At 30.5% G+C, this 18440-nt stretch overlaps 1 protein-coding gene across 1 annotated transcript in view; it reads right to left on the bottom strand.

Annotated features, from left to right (window-relative positions):
* Positions 1-18440, bottom strand: part of LOC145295839 (gamma-tubulin complex component 5-like) — a 293760-nt gene that overhangs the window by 243721 nt on the left and 31599 nt on the right. Inside the window, exon 7 of the mRNA XM_080141551.1 lies at positions 6149-6238. Within this exon, the coding sequence (XP_079997677.1) occupies positions 6149-6238 (90 nt within the window). The remainder of the gene's footprint in view (positions 1-6148; positions 6239-18440) is intronic.

The following is an 18440-nucleotide window of genomic DNA, read 5'->3' as shown; positions in this document are numbered from 1 at the left end:
TTCTAAAAAAGCAAAAATGATTAAACCATATGGGATGAAAAAGAGTTTTAAAAAATATGTAATTTTTAAAAAAGCAAAAATGATTAAACCATATGGGATGAAAAAGAGTTTTAAAAAATATGTAATTTCTAAAAAAGCAAAAAAGATTAAACCATATGGGATGAAAAAGAGTTTAAAAAAATATGTAATTTCTAAAAAAGCAAAAAAGATTAAACCATATGGGATGAAAAAGAGTTTAAAAAAATATGTAATTTCTAAAAAAGCAAAAATGATTAAACCATATGGGATGAAAAAGAGTTTTAAAAAATATGTAATTTCTAAAAAAGCAAAAAAGATTAAACCATATGGGATGAAAAAGAGTTTAAAAAAATATGTAATTTCTAAAAAAGCAAAAAAGATTAAACCATATGGGATGAAAAAGAGTTTAAAAAAATATGTAATTTCTAAAAAAGCAAAAATGATTAAACCATATGGGATGAAAAAGAGTTTTAAAAAATATGTAATTTCTAAAAAAGTCAAAAAGATTAAACCATATGGGATGAAAAAGAGTTTTAAAAAATATGTAATTTCTAAAAAAGCAAAAAAGATTAAACCATATGGGATGAAAAAGAGTTTTAAAATATATGTAATTTTTATAAAAGCAAAAAAGATTAAACCATATGGGATGAAAAAGAGTTTTAAAATATATGTAATTTCTAAAAAAGCTAAAAGATTAAACCATATGGGATAAAAAAAGAGTTTTAAAAAATATGTAATTTCTAAAAAAGCAAAAAAGATTAAACCATATGGGATGAAAAAGAGTTTTAAAATATATGTAATTTCTAAAAAAGCTAAAAGATTAAACCATATGGGATGAAAAAGAGTTTTAAAAAATATGTAATTTCTAAAAAAGCAAAAAAGATTAAACCATATGGGATGAAAAAGAGTTTAAAAAAATATGTAATTTCTAAAATAGCAAAAAAGATTAAACCATATGGGATGAAAAAGAGTTTTTAAAAAGATGTAATTTCTAAAAAAGCAAAAAGGATTAAACCACATGGGATGAAAAAGAGTTTAAAAAAATATGTAATTTCTAAAAAAGCAAAAATGATTAAACCATATGGGATGAAAAAGAGTTTTTAAAAATATGTAATTTCTAAAAAAGCAAAAAAGATTAAACCATATGGGATGAAAAAGAGTTTTAAAAAATATGTAATTTCTAAAAAAGCAAAAAAGATTAAACCATATGGGATGAAAAAGAGTTTTAAAATATATGTAATTTCTAAAAAAGCAAAAAAGATTAAACCATATGGGATGAAAAAGAGTTTTAAAAAATATGTAATTTCTAAAAAAGCAAAAATGATTAAACCATATGGGATGAAAAAGAGTTTTAAAAAATATGTAATTTCTAAAAAAGCAAAAAAGATTAAACCATATGGGATGAAAAAGAGTTTTAAAAAATATGTAATTTCTAAAAAAGCAAACATTATTAACCCATATGGGATGAAAAAGAGTTTTAAAAAATATGTAATTTCTAAAAAAGCATAAAAGATTAAACCATATGGGATGAAAAAGAGTTTTAAAAAATATGTAATTTCTAAAAAAGCAAAAAAGATTAAACCATATGGGATGAAAAAGAGTTTTAAAAAATATGTAATTTCTAAAAAAGCAAAAATGCTTAAACCATATGGGATGAAAAAGAGTTTTAAAAAATATGTAATTTCTAAAATAGCAAAAAAGATTAACCCATATGGGATGAAAAAGAGTTTTAAAAAATATGTAATTTCTAAAAAAGCAAACATGATTAAACCATATGGGATGAAAAAGAGTTTTAAAAAATATGTAATTTCTAAAAAAGCAAAAAAGATTAACCCATATGGGATGAAAAAGAGTTTTAAAAAATATGTAATTTCTAAAATAGCAAAAAAGATTAAACCATATGGGATGAAAAAGAGTTTTAAAAAATATGTAATTTCTAAAATAGCAAAAAAGATTAAACAATATGGGATGAAAAAGAGTTTTAAAAAATATGTAATTTCTAAAATAGCAAAAAAGATTAAACCATATGGGATGAAAAAGAGTTTTAAAATATATGTAATTTCTAAAAAAGCAAAAAAGATTAAACCATATGGGATGAAAAAGAGTTTTAAAAAATATGTAATTTCTAAAAAAGCAAAAAAGATTAAACCATATGGGTTGAAAAGGAGTTTAAAAAAATATGTAATTTCTAAAAAAGCAAAAAAGATTAAACCATATGGGATAAAAAAAGAGTTTTAAAAAAATATGTAATTTCTAAAAAAGCAAAAAAGATTAAACCATATGGGATAAAAAAAGAGTTTTAAAAAAATATGTAATTTCTAAAAAAGTCAAAAAGATTAAACCATATGGGATAAAAAAAATAGTTTAAAAAAAATATGTAATTTCTAAAAAAGCAAAAAAGATTAAACCATATGGGATAAAAAAAATAGTTTAAAAAAATATGTAATTTCTAAAAAAGCAAAAAAGATTAAACCATATGGGTTGAAAAGGAGTTTAAAAAAATATGTAATTTCTAAAAAAGCAAAAAAGATTAAACCATATGGGATAAAAAAAGAGTTTTAAAAAAATATGTAATTTCTAAAAAAGCAAAAAAGATTAAACCATATGGGATAAAAAAATAGTTTTAAAAAATATGTAATTTCTAAAAAAGCAAAAAAGATTAAACCATATGGGATAAAAAATAGTTAAAAAAAATATGTAATTTCTAAAAAAGCAAAAAAGATTAAACCATATGGGATAAAAAAATAGTTTTAAAAAATATGTAATTTCTAAAAAAGCAAAAAAGATTAAACCATATGGGATAAAAAAATAGTTTAAAAAAATATGTAATTTCTAAAAAAGCAAAAAAGATTAAACCATATGGGATAAAAAAAGAGTTAAAAAAAATATGTAATTTCTAAAAAAGCAAAAAAGATTAAACTATATGGGATAAAAAAGAGTTTTAAAAAAATATGTAATTTCTAAAAAAGCAAAAAAGATTAAACCATATGGGATAAAAAAAGAGTTTAAAAAAATATGTAATTTCTAAAAAAGCACACATGATTAAACCATATGGGATGAAAAAGAGTTTTAAAAAAATATGTAATTTCTAAAAAAGCAAAAAAGATTAAACCATATGGGATAAAAAAATAGTTTTAAAAAAATATGTAATTTCTAAAAAAGCAAAAAAGATTAAACCATATGGGATAAAAAAATAGTTTTAAAAAAATATGTAATTTCTAAAAAAGCAAAAAAAGATTAAACCAAATATGATATTTTAGGTGTTTCTGTCAATTGATTAGTTTTCACATCAATTTAGCAACTCTGCCAGAAGATTTTTCTATATTTATTTATTTTTTTTTTTGCCACGATAAAAGGAAATGATTGATAGAAACTTTGTCTACAAGTTTGTTTTATAAACCAATTTTACTGATTTGGATTTTCCAAATTTTTTCGCTTAATAATTTTTTTTACAAAGCCAAACAAAGATTTGCTACATTTATCTAATTTTTGTTTCATATTTTTGTTTTTGACATACAAAACAAAAATACAAAACAAAAATGTTGCATTTAAAAAATCTTTCTTCCAGTTTTCCATGTTTTCTCCCAAATGAACCATCATTTGGTATTCTTTGCATAAATTATGAGTGATTAGTTAAAAAATGTTCAACCAATGTACAGAAATGACTGGAGCCATATTGGAATTAATAACACATTTCATGACAGCTTTAATGTTAATGTGAGAGTATACCAGGGACACATACTGAGTCAGTTGCTTTTCAATTGTGATTAAACTCTGTGTTAGTCTCATGGGGTGTTTTTCACCCCAATTTTGTTTAATTGCTCATAATTCCTAGTTGGTAACTTATTTCTTTTTCTCCCTCCCAGTAGTCTCCTGACTCAGTGAGGGTATAGCACATGTGGTATGGCATAGTTGTATCTCAATTTTCCTTGGAGGTAGATGTATCTTTATCCTTCTGTAGTGTCCAGTCACTTCAGCTGATAGATATGATTTTATGATTGATATTTTTTTTTTTCCCAATAGGAATGAAAATTTGTAGATATAAGCGCATATTTTGTAGCATTAGGCTACTAATATTTAATATGGAATTAATGTTGTAGTATTTTCTTCATCATAAGATTAGATGGGATTATTATTTTATTTACAATTTATTACTCTTTCAGTCTTGTTACTGTGAGCTTAGCTAATGTAATATCTTAATTTTTCTTTAGTTTTATCATTTATTGTATTATTTTATATTAATATCAACAAGATACAAGTGATTCAAACTGTTCAACAGGAATTGTAGATATATATCCTGAATCAGCAGGATAACTATATTTTTTACAAAATAATAACACTATAAACACTTTTGTATTGGGGTGCATAAACACCCCATGGGACTAACCATGTTTGGAACACACAAGTGACTAATGCAGGGTTCAAAGAGTTTTTATGGGTCAAGGTTATCCAGAAAAGATGTTTTACATTGATGATTTATTTGTTTGCTTGTGAAACAATGGAAGGTCTATTCGTTAAGTTGGTTGGTTGTTTTTGCTTTATGGCATATCAACCCTTTTCAGGTTATTTAATGCCGAATCCAGTAATTTTGAAGAACAATTTTTTAATAGGATATATTTGCTTTTTTTTTAAGTCAGTTTCTATTTAACCCCACAGGTACTACCAGTCCTGGTCAGAGTGGACCTGGGAGCAATGGCAATTAAAGGGTGGCTCCACACTTCCCAAAGCCTGCAAGCTGAGGCCTCACCATTGGATATAGTTTGTCATATCCAGGATCGTCGTCAAGTTGGATATTTGGAGAAAGTTTATAGGAAGTGAATGAATGAATGTTACCAAGACCAAAGTAATGATCAGCAGTTGTAATGTAACGTCTTCAGATACAGAGGCATACTCACATACTCACATACTCTTCAGATATAGAGGCATAACACATAGTGGTGTTATAATTATAAAGATGAATGTTCTTTTGTTGTTCATGTTATAAGAAGAGAAAGAGTCTTAGTGAGAGATTAGAGTCTTAATCACTTTGTTGGAAGAGATGCTAGTTATTATATATATTCATTGTGAGTGTTCATATTGTTGAGATGTTCATATTGTAAGAGATATTAACAAGTATATATAAAGAGAGAAAGAGAGTACATATAAATACACTTTGGGAGGCGAGTTGATATCTAGATAGATAGACCAAGAGATTGGCATTTATGCTTTTGACAGTTCTGTATGAAACGGGAGTGTTTATATAACATAAATAGTTTGACACATATTCTTTCTAACACATATTTTTTAGATGATGATTTTATCAAATGGTTCTTATACATAAATGGACAATACCTTTTCTCGTTGTAATGATGAACACAGAAGACGGCAGTTATGAAAAACATGATGATCATTTATTTCTTCCATATGACCGGTCAATGGCTTTGCATCCAGGAATTCAAAGTTTCTTCTTTACATCCTCTTCTAAAACCCTCTTGCTTCCAGACGGTGCCAAGGTTCGGCCTGAACTTCTCTGCGTCCCTGGTCAGACTCTCGTCTGACTCTCCAACTCTCTGACTCTCTTTAACTCTAACTTCGAACTCTTTCCTATATTGAGAAATCACATGTATGTTTGGCCAACGTGACTATAATTCACGTGTCATCAACATGCACGATTTGCACGTTTTTGAAACATTCTGATGACCAGGAAATTTCCCATTTCCCTTTGTTATTTTACAAAGGAATTTAACCTACTTATCTAATTCATATAACCCATATTTTATTATTCATTCTACTTAACAATGTGCATAGTTTCCAGCCAAATTTGTATTTATTAAATATTCTATCAGAATCAACAATTTACTGGACATTCCATTTAAAACCTATTTTTCTTTAAAACTTATCTACAGGGTTCGATTCCCGTTTTCTCTGATTTTATTTTCATTTACTAATTCTCTTTATTTTTACTTACATGAAAAAGAGGACAAGCCTTTTTCATGTAACATCCTGCTCAGTTGTGAAAAGAATAGAAAGCAACTCAGTTATTTGTAATGCTTGTCAAACATTAGGTATGTAATATATGTCAAGATTAGAATGTGTTTAAAACTTTTTAATTGCAGTATTTCAAAGAAGCATCAAAACAATTTGTGCTTACCACAGCGTTTCTCGTATCACTTGCGCCTCTGTCACAACTGTCCTCGGAGCCACTGACTTCAATGGATTTATTTGTGCTTCATAAATATCCCTGAAATCAAAGAATTCACTCAATTAGGTTTTGCAATTTTTCTGATACTCATTGATACTGTTCACATCTCAGATGTTATTCGCGACGTTTCCATTGATGTAACCTTTGACCTTCTTCAGGTGCATTTTGGTGAACACGGAAGATTTACTGAATTTGAAAAAAAATCTAAACCCTACGGACATAAGATACCATGTCCACCATTCAGCAATAAGAGCCATTGTCAGCAAAAGTATCAGTTGATTTCCTCAGAGAAATAAGTGTTAAACAAAGCTCTCAACTTTGCTAGAACCATCAAGCAGATTCCATACTTAGATATGATAGCTCCAATATAGGAGGCAGCCTTGAATAAACCCAAGGCACAAGGAGAAGCTAAGGTGGAAAGTGAGTCATGAACTGGAACAAATATATTGAGGATATTGCAAAGGCTGTTGCAGAGAAGGTGAGTTTCCGCTATCGTGCTAGAAGACTATTCACACCTGAGAGTATCCTGCACCTCTACAAAGCCACCATTTGTCCATGCAAGGAGTATTGTTGCCACATCTCAACTGATGCATTTACCATTAGTCTCTTCCTCTTTGATAGAGTTAAAAAAAAGAGTTTCCAATCTAATAGGTCCCACTTTGTCAACTAAGCTCCAACCCCTGTCCCATCACTGCAATGTTGCATCTCTGTGTCTGTTTTACAAGTATTTTAATTGAATTGGTGAACTTGTTGTACTTGTGCCCTCTCAACCTATGTATCTCTGTCAAACCGGCTTAGCAACAAAATCACACCCCTTCACTGTTCAGATCCCTAAATGTAGAAAGCTTTCTACTCTTTCATAGACATGGTCCCAAATAGTAGTCCATTACATCCAAGTGATGATATTCCTTGTTAGGGGTGAATGTGAGTACAAAAACAAAAAACTTGAGAATTCCAAACCTGCAAAACTTAACCTCTTAACTTATTGGCTATCAAATACCTACGGAGTGATGATGATATAATAACTTTGTAAGCAAACAAAGTCAATGACAGAGTGTTAATGGATAGAGTGTTAATGAATAGAGTGTTAATGGATAGAGTGTTAATGGATAGAGTGCTAATGGATAGAGTGTTAATAGAGTGCTAATGGATAGAGTGTTAATGAATAGTGTTAATTGTTGATAGAGTGCTAATGGATAGAGTGTTGATAGAGTGCTAATGGATAGAGTGTTGATAGAGTGTTAATGGATAGAGTGTTAATTGTTGATAGAGTGATAATGGATAGAGTGTAAATGCATAGAGTGCTAATAGATAGAGTGTTGATAGAGTGCTAATGGATAGAGTGTTAATGGATAGAGTGTTAATGGATAGAGTGATAATGGATAGAGCCGAATATTCCAAGAAACTGGCTGATCTAATAGAATCTGGTGGCTCTTATAAATTTATTTAATCCATGAGAGTAGATTGTTTTTGTTCCATCACCCATGACTCAATAGAAATCTTAAGCAATTCTTAATTATATTCTTAACATCTATTGTATGGTACCATGTAGACTTGTGGTGCAACAAATAAAGGTGCTAAGTAATAATCAGTTTTATATGACAATCTTCTAGAAATATGATTACTCATTACTTCAGACTTCTATCCAAAATGAGATCAATAATCCAAATCATACAATTCATCCAATTTTTACGATGATGGTAAAATTATCAGAAAAATTATAATAAATAAAAAGTTAAAAAACAAAAAAACAAAAACACTAGATATATGTGTGAACTGATAAGTCACAACTACTACCATAACTTGTTCCACTTTTCATTTGAAATATCATAAACTGTGAAATTGGAGAGAACTTGAATGCCCACTAGACGCTCTCCTCAAGTGTGTAAGGAGTTTCTAAGGTGTTATGGGGTTAAATGGTAATAAGAACGAAGGAATACAGGACTTTTAGGAAAACACATGTATTCACATATATTTTAAGCAAAGCGAGTTGAGCAATACCATTCCTCAACGGTTAGGTGTTTGTACCTGACTGCCTTGGTCGCATGCCAATCTTTGACTGCCAGGCTCCGGTACTCCTTACCGGAAGTGACGTCATGAGATAGTTCATTAATACCATGGAGGGGCGTCTCCAACATAAGGACAACCTGGCATGATGATACTTTTACGAAGAATGGTGCACCTTCTCCGAATGATGTTACCTTATGTAACAAAATGAAGATGGATACTCCACCAGACTAGATGAATTCTTGTCCTGGGAATCCAGTAAGACCAAGAAACCAAAAAGAAAAATATACTATATTTTAAAATGGTCAATTGAGTAGTAGTAGCATTACAAGTTGATTTTTTCTTTTTAGATAATTGTTATTTTATCAACTTGCATAAAAGAGTGATGTAAAAGATGCTTAAAACCGTTTGAATTAATCAAATACCATCAGTGGTTTAAAAGTTATGAGAACTTTAAGTGCCAAAATTTATGCTTTTCTGTGGACATTTTTCTGTAAAAAAAGTGGGCTAAATTACGGACGTCAACATTTCAAGAAATTCGGTAATTTCGCCACCATTTATTTATTTTTCTCATGAAATTTGGCAGTCTTATGTAAAATTGTGTGCTCTTTCTGATTATGCAGTCAAATCTAATGCATCTCTTTACCATAAGCCATGAATTATAAATTCAGATGTACAAATTTCAATTTTTTTAAACTGGCGCATGGTATCATACAGTAGGTGTCTATTCATGAACAAAACTAAGTATTATAGTAGTATTTAAATATAGCTTTATTGTGAATAGGCATTTTCCTGCCTCCTCACCAAAGGAGAGTTTAATCTTGGGTGTAGCCATTGAATGCCTAAAGAGCATTCATAGCCGGTATTTACTACTCCCTTCAAAGAGAAAAAATAGAGCAGATATGAATTAATCTCAGAAATAAATCAAAGAAAAATTTTCATATAGATTTTGGATTTCTGTAAAAGATGGAAATTCCCATAGTCGACCAGAACTTATGCATTTTGAGACCAGTCCAATTGTCAATTTTGTTAATCCTCTCTATCTGGCCCAAAATATACCCCTATTTTCTGCGATGCAACCCTAAATCGTACTTTACATGAATCCTTGATGTAACTTTCACACTACCAGGATACCAGGAATCCTGATAAGTAACAACTATATATTCACCAGTTGATGGTATTTTTTGTCATTTCTATTCTGTTGTTTTACTGAAAATTCAATTATGTAAACAAAGAAATAAAACGGTAATTTTTTTACCTTGTTTCTACCTTAACATTTAAAATTACTTCTATAGGTTTTAAGGTATGCTGAAAACGAATATCGCATTTAAATTTCTGCAAATAAATAAGGATATTAAGCAATGTCATTTCTTATGTTATCGCTGGTGGCCATCTTGATACGCGCAAGTGCAATCCCGAGAAACTATGCACAAACGCGCATACCAAGATGGCCACCAGCAACAACGTAAGAAATGACATTGCTTAATATCCGGAAAGCTACTTATTTGCGGAAAATTTTAATACGATATTCATTTTCAATATACTCGAAAACCTATAGAGGTAGTCATTTTAAAGAAAAATGTTAAAGGTGGAAACAAGGTAAAAATTTACAAAATGCATCACAATGAAATTCTTTATCGAACCGCCTAATTATTCGTATTATTATTATTATTATTATTATTTAGATATCCTCAGTTAAAAAAAAAAAACGGGTTTGTTTTACAGATTCGAAAAAATAGTCTTGACAATGAATTAAAAATAAATTCAAGTTTCACGATATCTTTTTTTATTTAATTAAGTAAAAGTACAGAATAGTTAACAAAAAACACCCTTCCTTCCCCATGTTAAGAATGGGTTTCTAAATAATAACGTTATTATTTCAGCATGGTAGCATAAGTGCACAAGTACCTTTTATTTGTTATGTATTTGTTTGTTTTTTTTGACCACTAAAAAACACAATTCTACCTTAAGTACAAATAAGTAGTTAAAATATGTACTTAGTACATTTTGTTGTTTTTTAACGCTTTTAGTGCATGTGTACTGAAAGCGTTAAAAACAACAAAATAGTATTGTTTGGAAATCAAATTTGAAAAACTTGAAAATAATTTCTTTAAATTGACGAACTCAGAATAAAAAATGACTAGTCTAGTAAGACGAAAGCAGAAACGGTTTTCTGTTTTTAAGAGAATGCTTTAATCAGCTCAGCGCATGACGCGCTTAGCGACCGTTTTTCCGTAAGCGAATTTGATTTTTATAAAAGATAACATTTGAAATAAAATTCCGCGCAATTAATAATTATCAAATATTTACATATTATACATGAAAATAATTCTGAAACTATTATTTATATGAAAATGAATGATATATGCAGATTTATCTCATAAATTTTGAAATATTCTTTGTCAACTTTGCTCGGTCGTAACTTTGCTTCCTATCGTCGTAAAAATAAAAATCAAACACCAGTAGAGATGGACTTCTTTGTTTATATAGCCTGTATAATTTCAGCCATATCCAATCAAATTTAACCCTGCACATGTGTCTCCAAACGTAACGTATAAAATGAAAACATTGAAAAAAGTGTTTCCCTTTGTGTCGTCATTTTTTTACCAAATTTTCATTTTTAACTTGGAGCATAAAAACATTGAACGCATAAAAGAAAAATAAATTAACATCATTGGAATGCTTATTTTATTCTCTTTTCATCAATGTAATTCTTTTAAAAATTGACCAACAAATAAAAAATGTATGACTTGTTAAAGCACATTAGGTATGTAATATTGTTGATGTCCACGAAAATACAGCATACGCTTGTAATGCTAGTTGTAGGAAATAATGTTCTCAACTTCTTTACTCAGTATTTGAGATGTAAAGGAGAACTATAATGGAGCGTTTGAATATGTGCTTCAAATAGAGATCAAGTGTGAGCCCCAAGAAGGGAGCTCCTTGATTTCTGAGAATATCAAATGAAGTAAAATGAAACAAAAAAAAAAATTAATAAATGATTTTTGCTTAACTAAAAAAAATAAGTCATCTTACTTTTTATAGTATCTTTATGGATACAATAAAAAAAAATCTATGGATACAATAAAAAAAATTTATGGATACAATAAAAAAAAATTCTATAAAGTAAGATGACTTATTATACAAAAAATGGAAAAAAAAATGGATACAATAGAAGTAAGAAGACTTATTACTTAGTAAATCAACTATTTTGCTATATAATTTGCATATGCGTTTAGGGTGTATATAAACACAACACACTATCTAAATGGAAACAGAGAGTCAGCAGATGCTCACAAAGACATTAACAAATATTAGAAGTTGGTTGCATCAACAGATATGAAGAGGGGGAGATGAGAGAAATACATAGATAACTAAAAGATAAGTGAATTTCAATCATAAATCATGGCTGATTATAACATCATTTTTTGTGGTGTGTACAGACAAATATGTAAATTAGATGGCTACAACACTGTTTCTAAATACCCAGAAACATTAAATAACAATTATTTTTAGGTTGTTTGTAAGGTTTTATTGCTTGTCTACTATTGTTGTTAAAAAAAACAAAAATCATTTTAATTTAAAAAAAAATATTTTTAACATTATTATAATCTATTAATTATATCTATCCAGCATTATCAAAGATTTTTTTTAACTTTCAATTTTTGTTTTACTTGTTTTCTTTTTTTAACTGTACATTTTGTTTATCAAGTTATTATTTTTTTAGATAGGATTTTATTATTAACTGAACCAAATAATTCATAAAATTATAACTACTTTTGTTAAGACAATTTTTGTTTTAACATCTACAAAATTATTGGATACAAGTGTCTTCCAAAACTTTCAGTATTAGAATACATGAGGATTTGCTTTCTATTTGACAGTTTAAATGCTTCTAAATCACTTTAAATTTCCAAAGGTTCACAATGTAACTCATTTTTGTTTCAACCATTAGCAAAAAATTAAAATGAGTAACTTGTTTACGACGAAATGCATTATGGTGAATTTAATTTTGTAATTATAGTTAAAAAAAAAATAGGATTTAATAAAATCATTTTATTTTACTTCATTGCATTTTTGATTTCAATAAAAACAAAAAAAAAATCAAAGGGTAATTATCAAAGTTACGTTGGCACGAAAAACACATACACAAATTTGTAGCATATTATTAATAGAGATGGTATTAATATTTTGGTTCTTCATTATTGTAGCGAAATTCGAAAAATGAAATATTGATTTACAAGTGAAACCAATGGTATCTACTTGATTGTCATGTCGCAGTAATGAAAATATCCCAAAATTATGAATAAGGTTGAAAATAATTTATTAATGAAAACAGTTTGAAGAGACTGAATTAAGTTTTGCTAAATTGACCAAAGATTTTCAGTTTTCATAAAATATTTACCTCCCTTTTGTTTCAATTAGAACTCTCTAGTCTTTTTGTTTTTGCAAAATTCAATTTTTGCTAATTGTCTTTTCATTAACAATTAATTTTCTACCTATCATTTCTCGTAATTTTTGGATATGTTCATTACTGTGACATGGTAATTCAGTGGATACCATTACTTACACTTGAAACTAAATATTTCAACTTTCGAATTTCACTGCAATATCTAAGAAGAACCAATATTTTTTATTGTTAAAAAATTTTTGCCAGTTTCTTGCATTAAGGTATGTTTTTCAAAATATACAAAGTTTCTACATTCTACTAGGATATCGTTATGTGTTGAGTTCCTCGTATACATTTGGTTTGCTCTTCATGCTTCAGTATTTAACATTGTGTAAGTTGTGTATGACCTGATGTGCATAAATCGAATGAAAATGATTTATTTTGCATGAATTTTGGATGTTTCACCCCATAAGAAGGGGAGATAACTGCTAACAATAAAACAGGGGAGATTACTCTCATTGACTCGTTAACACAATACAAATTTCAAATAAAAGAAAACATTTTTTGTGTTAATTGGATTGTTCGAACTATTCTCATCTTGGTTGTTTTTTCCACAACGTTTCGACCGATGTAACCTCTAATCATCTTCAGGTGCAGTCATGCTAGATGTTATTGGAGAACAATAATCCAAATATAAAAAATAAACTGATACAACCGAGTGGTTAGTCGGAAGATCCCAATGGAGACAGAATGGAGGATGAACATAGCTCAGGGCTAGTTGTGAGAAAAAGGTCTAGGAGACTTGCATACTGATCGTCAGTATTGGGCACACAGGTAGGCTAGTGAACAATCTAAAGGTCATAAGCAATGGAAAAATCGTTTGGTCTCCTGTAATTAGATTTCAACCTCTGGAAGGTTGGAATGTAGATCCCTGATGTTTGAGAAGGAGACATGGTAGTGGGGGGTCTACGTTGGAAGTTGGAATTCTGGGTTTAATTGTGTATTTTTTCTGGAGTCTTTTCATGATGGAGTTTTGGGATTTGTGGAACAGGTTGACAGACTTGGTTAGAGTAGGGCAGAGAGCGAAAATAAAGGTGAAAAAAAAAACGAAGAAATATTTTTTTATAGCCCATGATAAGATAAAGTCATAACAATTACTGATATGGCATTGAGAGCTCCAGCAGAAGCTCCTGCATGGTCCATAATCCATTTACCAAATGCCAATACAGCAACCCCATTAATTTGCACCTGTTGATAGGACGGCCTCCTAAGTGGTTAATCCAAGGTTCAGGTTCCTGACTATCAGGCGGATAATGTCAGGCCAGTTAAAATGTTTACCTCCAGCACCCTTATTATTAGACATAGCTACAAAGATAGACATAAAAACAGAAAATTTCCAGTATCTCAGGTGACTGCTCATGCAAAAACAAGATTGCAGAGTCAGAGTCGAAGTTGGAGGTTTTAGCTGGAGTTGGAGTCGAATTTCTAAGAGTAGTTGGAGTTGGAGTCAGAATTTTTTTATCTAACTTCAACTCTTTAAGTCCAATAAATGTTTTTTGTTTTCATGGTTTTCCTGTTTGGTTGTAATTTAGCAGTTTTTGTATGGTTTTGCTTTTATTTTTGGAGATCTATCATATTTTGTACTGCAATACTTCTACTTCATCAAGATATTTCGGTCCATCGGATCACTGCTAATCCTGTCTGGACAGCTGCTTTTGTTTTGATTGTGATGTCACACATGATCAATGAAAATTCTGTCTTTGAGTGAGATCACTGCGGATTACGTTGGATAACAATCGGATTGTAATTTGAAGTTTATCCAATTCCTGAATCAAATGGAATTTGGCACTTCGATTAGTCTGGGATCGATCCGGAATTAGAATCTTATCCAAAAGACATGGGCCTCAACCCATGCTACTTTGGACCTTTATAGCTTTTTCTGTTTGTTTTCTTTTTATAGGAGTCATCACTTATCAAGGCCCGGAGGCCACTCAAGGATAAGGATTAATGAGTGTAGAGTAGTCAATGGGAAAATATTGTATTAATTGTTAATATTGGAAATTTGGTAAATTAGATTACTTAAGAGGATGGTTCATCAAGAATTTGCTTACATTGGACTTGAATATGACCAAATTGTAGTCAGCTGGAAAGCAGGCAAATGGAAGAGAGTTCCACAGGTGTGCAGTTCTAAGAAAGAAGCTTTGTGCTTGGGATCTATGTTTAGGTTTAGGCACAGATAAAAAGTGGGGGAAATTATGGATAGTGTTTTCAGCTAGATGAGTGTTTTTCATCAAATTTTGGTGAGGGTGGACCATAGATTAGAGTTCAGACGAGCACTTACCATGAAAATAATGATAAAGAAGAGACAGGCTTGCAACGTCTCTTCTGTGAGAAGTAAGTTGCAGGGAAGAGAAAAGGGCATCACCCACTAGGCTACAAAGTCTATTTTGAACTAGCAGCTCCTGCCCAGATATGGCAACAGTACTTCATCCTTGGATGTACCTGGCTCTTATATGGATAGAGAATTGCATCAACAGTGAGATATCTACTGAAGTGAATGAAGGATCCCACCATTTTTCCAACAACCTTGGCAACGGATTTAATGTACGTATTCCATTTCAGATCAGGAGTAAAGGTCAAGCCCAGAAGCTTGTCAAAATATGAAGCCTCCTCAAGACAAGAGCCATTTATTTCAATTGATGCCAGACAAGGATCAAAGCATTGATGATGCACAGATAGAAGCTTGGTTTTAAATGCATTAAAAGTAACAAGCCACCGCTTTTCCCATTGTACCACATGCTCAAGATCAGAGTAAAGAGAATAAGAAAGAACTTGGTCGTTTATGGTCTTTGATATGTTGCCATAGTGACATCAGCATGTCTATGAATGATCTTAGGATGTGATTTAGGAGATCATTGATGTAGATCAGGAAGAGAGTTGGGCCCAGGATGGACGCCTGAGGGACTCCAGCATTAATACTGTGAGCTTCTGATTTCTGCCCATCAACCACTACTCTTATGAAACTATCAGAGAGAAATGATTTAATAATTGAAAAAACATTTACAGCTATACCGTAGCTGGAGATCTTGTAAAGTAAGCCTTTATGCCATATCCTATCAAAGGCCTAAGATATGTTAAGAGCAATTGCCCTAGAAAGGAAGCCTCTATCAAGAGATTTTCTAATCCTATGAGATATAACTGCTGTTATATAGCTGTAGATCTAACAGAATGGAAACCATATTGCATGTCACTAAGAAGGTTATATTTGCTGAGGTGTTTAACTACTTCTCTATTCCAGCAATTTACTCATGATGCACAGAACACTTATTGTTCTGTACTGAGAACAATTTACCATTTTAACTCATTTTTAATAATGTCAAAAGCAACTTTTAGCTAAGAAAAAACATGGATATCCAGAGTTGTTAAATAAAATATATTTTAAGTAAAAATGTTGTTGTCGTTCATGTATGCATTTGAGAAAAAGTCACTGTGAGAACATCGGCAACCTGACACACATGGCAAAGTCAAAAGATATCCATACCCGTAATTGCTATGTTATGGAGATTTTAGGAGTACACACTCTTGCCTAGATGCTAAAATTGGATTTAGCTGTCATGAGGATCAGATTTCAAACGTGAGATGCATTGAAATGTGTTAGAAAACATCTCAACCAGAACAATATGATTGCATAGCATGCTAAGAGGATTTTGAAGAAATTAGTTAAGTGAGCGGTCATTAAGGAGTGTTTCTGGTGTTACCAGATCAGGCTGGTTGAAGCTACTTTTTTCCTGACTTCAAATGTTATTTTTTTTCCTTTCCCTGTGCAAAACTCAATCATGTTATGCAAAGTCAAAAACAAAACAAATTTCCTCTACTAAACGAACCAAACAGTGTAAATAAATATTAGAATATATCAAGAAGTTGAAGTATAAAAACTTTTTCCAAAATTACAGAATTCAATAACACGAGAGGGATTGATATGCAATATAAAACAAAACAATCAAACCAAACTCCATGAATAAATATTTGACAATATAAAATACTTGAAGCATAAAATCTTTTTTCTAAAATTACTGGATTCTGGATCAAATAACCCAAAAAGTGTTTATATATCATAAACCAAAACAGCCATTAAGAAGTGGATGATTAAAAATAAAATAATATAGGTTCAAGAAAGGTGGGTAACTGAGCCTGTTTGTCTGTCTCTCCCTCTGAAGCATGTATATTGAGATGTTAAAGAATTGCAAATATTTTGGGTTCAAATGTCTTGGTGTTTATTCATTGCCAAAAACAATGGAGAATTTCCACTGGATAAAGTCCTGATAAGATAAGCACAGCAGTTAACAGAAGTATTCTTTGGAGCCAATAATCATCTATCTATTATATATTTTTTCTATTATATAAAAGGCAAAAGTGGCATGCGCGTTTTTGTATGTTCAGCAAAGGCTTTTTTTCGCAAGGGTTTTAGAACTTTTTATATACTCTCTAGATTGTAATGTAATATGTCTTGCATGACAAACCTTTTTATTTTTTACTTAAATTCTCTTTCTCCTGATCACTAACAAATCAAACTGTTCTATTTCCCAAGTTGCCACTAAACCTAATCCATTTCACGTAACTTAGAGAGGTCCTTGCTCTCCGCCCTTGACCCTAACAGACTCGAAAATCGATACCCATTAACAACCAAAATTTCCTAGGTATGCCCCTGATTAAAACTCCTAACCCATAACCAAGCTTCTAAGTAAATACTTACTAGCCATAGTCCTATACATTGACTTAAAGTAATCTATAATGAACAGCAACCATTAATATCTCTTTATTAGGAGATAGTATTGCAATAATCATTACACAAACTAAACCGGTACTCATTGAAAAAAAAACTTCCGGATATTAAGAGAAAGGCGAAGTCATTCTCCTTCGTTGTAGTCTAAAGGCAACTTACTCAAAGTGTCCAAAATTCCATGCATTCGTATACATTACTACTTATCCATCCATCTATATTTAACTATATTTACAACATATGCAATAACCTATATCTATCAGGTATAACTGTACTCCATATCAAATGTTCTCTTGTATCTATACTGAGCATATCTTATCTTTCAGTCTTACTAAATATTCGGTTTGGGCACCAAATCAGAATTTCTAATAATAAGTAAATCATACCCTAACACTTTATCCTTATCCTAAACCTACTAAACCATATCTAATCATCCATTCCTAAACTTACAAAACTATATCTAACCATACATTAACTCGTCTCTCCCAAATCCAATACTGTAGCAAATTTAGCTGCTTTCACAGCACAAATTTTTACCTATACCCTCTCCCAGTAACAATGGAAATGGAAGCATAGTAATGCCTTTTTTAACCAGGTTACCTACTAAAACCAGCCCATATATCTATTTACCAAATTACACATGACTCAAAACTTACTGTTTTTACCCGTACTATATTTGCACTCGCATCTCATGCCCTGCTATCATCTAAAATATAGTTTGGGCACAACTCGTAGTTCAATTCTTAACACCTACTCACACTCTAATATTATACTAGACCCAAGCTCACATGAATAAAAAATAAATAAATAAAAATAAAAGGAAAAAATAAAATATATATATATACAAAAGAGAAAGCCTCAAACCACATTATCTCCTCCTAACAAGCCTCCTTACAATCATAGTTGCTTACACTGCATTAGCTCTACTCAACCTCTTTATCCAGTAACAATGAAATAACAATGTCCCTAATCCACTTTGAGGAGTGTAACTATTTTAGCAGATATAACCTCTACAAACTAACCCAATAACATTAACTAACCACGTGGGGTCGCAGAAATACCTG

Source organism: Euprymna scolopes, chromosome 16 (genome assembly GCF_053919585.1).
Source record: "Euprymna scolopes isolate OS-2025 chromosome 16, ASM5391958v1, whole genome shotgun sequence".
Classification (NCBI taxonomy): Eukaryota; Metazoa; Mollusca; class Cephalopoda; order Sepiida; family Sepiolidae; genus Euprymna; species Euprymna scolopes.
This window is presented reverse-complemented; position numbering and strand designations above follow the sequence as displayed.